Source organism: Lucilia sericata, unplaced genomic scaffold, assembly GCF_015586225.1.
Source record: "Lucilia sericata isolate MDLA Ls3-8-SP2 unplaced genomic scaffold, ASM1558622v1 Contig004615F_arrow, whole genome shotgun sequence".
In the NCBI taxonomy this organism is placed as follows: domain Eukaryota; kingdom Metazoa; phylum Arthropoda; class Insecta; order Diptera; family Calliphoridae; genus Lucilia; species Lucilia sericata.
Window position 1 is genome coordinate 16730 of NW_023997300.1, and position 6565 is coordinate 23294.

A 6565-nucleotide genomic window follows, 5' to 3' on the forward strand; every position below is an offset into this window, starting at 1 on the left:
TAGTCTACTCTATAGTCCAGACTATAGTCTACTCTATAGTCCAGATTATAGTCTACTCTATAGTGCAGACTAAAGACTACTCTATAGTCCAGACTATAGTCTACTCTACAGGCCAGACAAAAGTATACTCTATTGACCACACTATAGTCAACTCTATAGTCCATACTATATTCAGTAGTCTAGACTATAATGCGGAAACTAAATTATCTAATTTGCATACAATTTTATTAATAAAGTTAAATAAAAACATTTTTTTAAGTAAACATTAAATTTATTATAAAAAATATGAAATTTTGTTCTTTTTTCTTATCAGCTCACATGCTGGAAAAAACAACAATCAATTACTTAAACAGATAAATTTTTATTCAAATAATAAAAAAACATTAAAAGAAGGCTTTTTCTTTGTCTTAACTCCATCAATCAATATTTGAAGATTATTTTACATAAAAGTAATTTTTGTACGAGCCATATTAACTTGCCACACATTAAGTTCTTCATAGTCTTCAATACATTTATCCACTTGATCGGGTTTGAATCCCTTGGTAGTACAACGATCCATAACGTCGGCAATTTTGACGGTATTACTAGAGCCGGCCAATTCACGGACCACAGCAAAGATTTTATCGGAAGTGTTGGGAATGCTGTAAATAATTAATATTTAAAAAAACTTATAGGAATATTTAAAACCCAAGTAATACTTACTGTCCCTTTTGATGTTCATGTATTTGATTGAGAGAATCTTTAGACATTTCCAAAAGACGCAAGGCTTCTGCTACATCATCTTTTTCTACTTTATCCGATAAACGCAAACGTGCCAAAGCGGTGGATAAACGTAAAATACCCAAAAGATTACGGGCCGAAGTAAAGGTCATATCCTTTTGATTGCGAGCCTCACGTCTCAATTCCACATAGGCGCCAACAATGTAATCAGTCAATTCATCGGGAATGGTGGGATTTTTACGTTTGCAAAGATTAATATAACGACGCATAAGATTCATATCGAGAGCCTTAACACGGGTGGGTGGCTGTTTGGAATGACTGTGTACATAGGTGATATGTTTGGCTAAACGTAAATCATTTTCACGATCTGGTTTATCTTGAATCAACCACAAAAGATCAAAACGTGACAGTAAGGCAGCTGGTAGTTGAATATTTTGTTCCACGGTACGTCTAGGATTATAACGACCAAAGGCAGGATTGGCAGCCGCCAAAATCGATACTCTAGCATTTAAGGTAGTCATAATACCGGCCTTAGCAATGGATATTGTTTGCTGTTCCATAACTTCGTGTATAGCGGTACGATCAGCATCAGCCATTTTGTCAAATTCATCAATACAGCAAACACCTTGATCAGCCAATACCAAAGCGCCACCCTCCAAAGTCATTTCACCCGTTAGAGGATCCTTCATAACAGCAGCCGTCAAACCAACACCCGAAGAACCTCTACCGGTGGTGTATTGGGAACGTAAAGCCAAACGACTGATATAGCCCAACAATTGAGATTTGGCTACACCAGGATCACCCATAAGACAAATATTTATATTACCACGAATTTTCATGCCATCAGGACGCTTATCAACACCACCCACCAACAGTAGAAGCATAGCCTTTTTAACATCTAAATGTCCATAGATTTCGGGAGCCAAACTGGTGGCCAAACGTTCATAGAAATCATCTTGAGCCAATTCGCTTAGTTCCTCGGGTGTTAATTCAGAATCTTTATCGGAGATTTCATCATTTTTGTTAATGCAAATAATGCGCTAATAGAAAGAAATTATTAAACAATTTTGAATAAAAACAGACATTTACTAAAACTTACATGAGCTTGTAAAAAGGTTTCCGACAACAAACCCTGTACCATCTGTTGGAAACCACTGCGTATTAAAGGCAAATAAACACCCGATATAAGGACATGATCACCGGGCTGTGCTTGACGTGTGACCTCACCACGACACATAATGGTCATGGTACGCGGTATATGACCCACAGGAACTTGATCGCTGTGTTCTTGAATTTTAACTTCTTGAAATTTAACAAATTTCGAACCACGGGTCTGTAGATAAAGACGTCCGCCCGCCTTATTGACACGACAATCATCTGAAGGACAATCTGAGACGGGTGTAAAAGACAAAGAACTAACGGGTTGATAGGTTTCAGAACCACAACGATCGCAAGTATAAGTGGCCACTACCATCATGGGTTTGACTTCGGTACAACGGGTAACAATACCACGCACTGTCACTAATTTACCAATATGCTCCGCCTTAATTTCACGTATAGAACTGGCTTTAACATGGGACTGAGGCTTAAAACCCACTTCACTGTAAGGGAAGTTAGTTACTATTGACAAATTTCTCTATTTTTCACAAAAAACACTTACAATCTTTTCATTAACTCTGGTGGGAATTGATTTCTCTGATCATGCTGTTCCATGGGATTTCTAGTGCGTGTTTCCATTAACAAACGATGTTCTATGTACACATCCAAGGCATCTTTGGCATGTACTTCATGTTCCTTGTAATTGGGCAACATTTCCGCTATAACATCACTAAACATAGTGGCATAACGGCGACTATTATTAACAACAGCATCGGCTAAACCCTCATTAAATTCCGCCAAATGATCTAGATCAACAGTCAACAAAACTTGCTCACGGTGAGCTAGCTTCACCAATTGCTGACCATAGATGAAATGTTTTTTACCCTCATCATCTTGTTTGCAGAATTCACTAAGGAAACTTTTGATGGCCTCTGTTTAAGCAAAACAAAAAATATATTTAAATTATCTTTATCCACAAATAAAAGTATTTCTTTCAATGTCTGTTGTTTACCTTTATCTTGGGCATAGTCACGTCTTGCCATTTTGCGTTTTACTTTTATTTAAATTAACACAGTATATAAAAAATATTTGTTTTATATTTTAGTTTAAGCTTGCCGCTGTTGTTAAATGCTCGGCTTTTTATTTAGTAATGTTTTATTAATCTTTAATTTTATTTAGAAAAATTGCATCTGCATTCCACCACCAAAAAAAACACACACAAAATATGGCACGCTTATATTTTGTTGTATTAGCGCGCCAAAAAATCAAAACAAATGTTTGTTAACAACAGAGTTGCATTTTACTATTGTGACATGTAGAGAGATTTTTCAAGAGAAATCTAGCGATTTAGGTTGTTAATCGCTGGAAATTTTGTAATATATAGTGGAGAGTTAAAGTTATGGTTGAAGTGGGAAAATTTTTACCAAAAAGGGAAATAAATGGGATAATTTTCTTTGTGAGATTTTAATAAAATTTGCATATTTAGAGTAAGTTAAAGAGTTATTAAGGTTATGTTTTGAATTTATTGCACACAGATCTACCAGAGGGTGGAATAGAAGTCTACAAAGTAAGGTACGCCGAAAATTGGTAAGACAGTAGGTTGATAATGCAGTGTTTAAGAATTTGTGCAAATAATTCGAGTCGCTGCTTTTACTTCAAACACTTTATGTTTGTAGCAAACACGAGATACGAAAAATACATTGCTGTTTGACAAACCAGAGTTTCCTACGTCGTCAAACCAATGTATTTTAAAATGGGACATCAAACAAAATCTGTTTGAAGGAAAAATTCTGAAATTTTTTGCGCGCAGTTGTATGTTTTCGCGCCAATTTTTGCAAATTCTTTATTGGATCTTCTGCCATTTTACACACATCAATGCACGAAATCTATATACATACGTATATAAAATTCTAACGTTACTGACTGACTGACTGATTCATCATCGTAGAGCCTAAACGGTTGAAGCTAAAGAGCTGAAATTTGGGCAGGATGTTAGTCTCCCACCAAATGTATCCAATAAGACGGGATTTTTGGAAATTCGATTTTTTTGGGGGTTAAAAAAGGGTAAAAACGTAAATTCGGTAACCTCAAATCTCCTAAACTAGAAAAGTTACAAAAACAGTTAAAGCTTATGTCGTTCATTAAAAAAAGCGGACAGGTGTCCGGTAATTTTTTCAAATTCGGCCCCTTTGGGGAATAAACGGGTAAAACTGTAATTTGGTACTTCTTTTGCACCCCATGTATCTTTTAAACAAGAGAACATTAAAAAAATATTTTTGAATCCTTCATAACTTGACGAACAAATAAAAATATGAATTTAGTACTTTTTGGATATTCGGACGTTTAAGGGGTGAACATTTTACCTATTTTTGGTACTTTTTATGAAACATTGTTTTTTGGTTTATTAACAATACGATGTTGCAACTTTTTGGAACAGAATTTTATTTCGTTAATGGGGAGGAAAAAAGTACCAAAAGGGGTAAAAACGGGGAATTTGATTTTATTAAATATGCTAATGGGGTGTTATTTGAAACACCGGTACCAAGTGATATTTTTTGGTACTTTTTCATTCTCCAATTGGTACTTTTTGAGTTTTCTATAAAATTTAACCTAGAAACATGAAATTAAGCAAGTAGAGTCCGGAGTAAATGAGAATCTATAAAATGGGTACTTTATTGGTACTTTATCGTACTTCGACTGGTACTTTTTTGACTTAAAACTTAGAAACATGTAATTAAGCACTTGAGAATCTATAAAAGTGGACTTTTTGGTATTTTTTCGTTCTTCAAAAGGAACTTTTGAATTTTCTATAATATTAAACCTAGAAACATGAAAGCATGTAGAGCCCCCCGATTAAGTAAGAACCTTTAAAAGGGGACCTTTTTGGTACTTTTTCGTTCTTCAAAAGGTACTTTTTGAGTTTTCTATTAAATTGAACATAGAAACATGAAATTATGCACGTAGAGCCCGGAGTAAATGAGAATCTATAAAATGGCACTTTTTGGTACTTTTTCGTTCTTGACTGGTACTTTTTGAGCTTGCTACAAAATTTGAACCTCGAAACATGAAATTAAGCACTTAGAGCCTGGAGTAAATGAGAATCTAATAAAAGGGGAACTTATCGTACTTCGACTAGTACTTTTGAGTTTTCCATAAAATTAAACCTAGAAACATCTATAAAAAGGGACTTTTTAGTACTTTTTTCGTTCTTTGACTGGTACTTTTTGAATTTTTTATAATATTGAACCTAGAAACATGAAATTAATAATGTACAGCCCGGATTAAGTGATAACATATAAAAGGGAACTTTTTGGTACTTTTTCGTTCTTCGACTGGAACTTTTTGAATTTTTTATAATATTGAACCTATAAACATGAAATTAGGAATGTACAGCCCGGATTAAGAATGTACAGCCCGGATTAAGAATGTACAGCCCGGATTTTCGTTCTTCAAAAGGTATTTTTTGAATTTTCGATAATATTGAAGCTATAGACATGAAATTAAACGTGTAGGGCATGGAGTAAGTGAGAACATACTTTTTGGTACTTTTTCGTTCTTGAACTGGTACTATTTGAATTTTCTATTATAATGAACCTAAAAACATAAAACTAAGCAATCAGGGACTTGAGTGAATGAAATTTAAACTGGAGTATTTCTGGTAATTTTTCGTTCTTTAACTGGTACTTTTTGAATTTTCTAAAATAGTGAATAATATAAACATAAAATTAATTGAAAATTAAGTCGGGGGTTTTACTACTCAGTTTTAAACTAGTATTAACTTGTTGATAAATTAAACTCGGAACAAATTTAGGTGTTTTTCAGTTATGGATTAAAGAGCAGTTAATTAACTCTGTTAGTATTGCCAATTTTTCAGTTAAAAACATAAACAATGAACAGCTGCTTTTTGTAAATATTACTTTTGAAATATGAAAAATTTTAGAAAAATGTTAATAAACATTTAAAACAATAATATATTAATAAAACAAATAAAAAAAATACTATTTATTTAAAAAATTACGTTTTTCTTGTTCCGAATTGATAATTTTATTACGTGTAGATTATTTTGTCTTTTTCAATTGAGATGTTAAGTTTTCGATTCGAATTTTGATATAATCTTTGCTCTGACTCCTTTTTATCATGATTTCCAAGAAAAAATACTATATTACGGTGTCCCATGAAAATAATATGATGTAAAACTTTGTAGTTCCCTAGATATCGAACTAGTTTAAAAAGACCAGGACTTTTACTGAAAATTTTGAAAGTTTTAAATAAAACACTAATGGTTTTTTTTCGTAATTTTTTTTTAATTATATGTATTTATTTTCAGTTTTACGAAATAAAAATGTGTTTTTTTTTACAAAAAGAAATTCAATTTTACAATAATTTGTTTTATTATTAATATTACTCTTTTTTTAAATGTTGCACATTTATTTTTTATCATTTGATTAATAATAGTTTTATAATATATATATATTATTAATGTTAATTTTTATATATATTTGTTAATAATATTATTGTTGGTTTTTTGTTTAATAATTAAACAATAATTATGTTGCCGATGTTTTTTTTAAACTTATTACTGTTTTAACTGACATTTATTTTATTTAACAATTTATTTTTGTGTTTTTTTTATTAATATTTTATATTTAAATTAAATTGCGACTAGATATACGGCCATTTTATTTTCTTCTGTTGGTATTTTTAAAAAATTATTTATTACAGACTAATAATATAATAAACTATTTAT

At 32.0% G+C, this 6565-nt stretch overlaps 1 protein-coding gene across 1 annotated transcript; it reads right to left on the minus strand.

Annotated features, from left to right (window-relative positions):
- Positions 1-249: 249 nt before the first annotated feature.
- Positions 250-3079, minus strand: LOC119615244 (DNA replication licensing factor Mcm7). The gene is made up of 5 exons (XM_037971321.1): positions 2831-3079; positions 2381-2750; positions 1820-2321; positions 703-1760; positions 250-641 (listed from the first exon to the last, which is right to left on the minus strand). Exons 1-5 carry the CDS (start codon positions 2859-2861, stop codon positions 440-442), a joined length of 2163 nt encoding a protein of 720 aa, XP_037827249.1. The 5' UTR covers positions 2862-3079; the 3' UTR covers positions 250-439.
- Positions 3080-6565: the final 3486 nt, after the last annotated feature.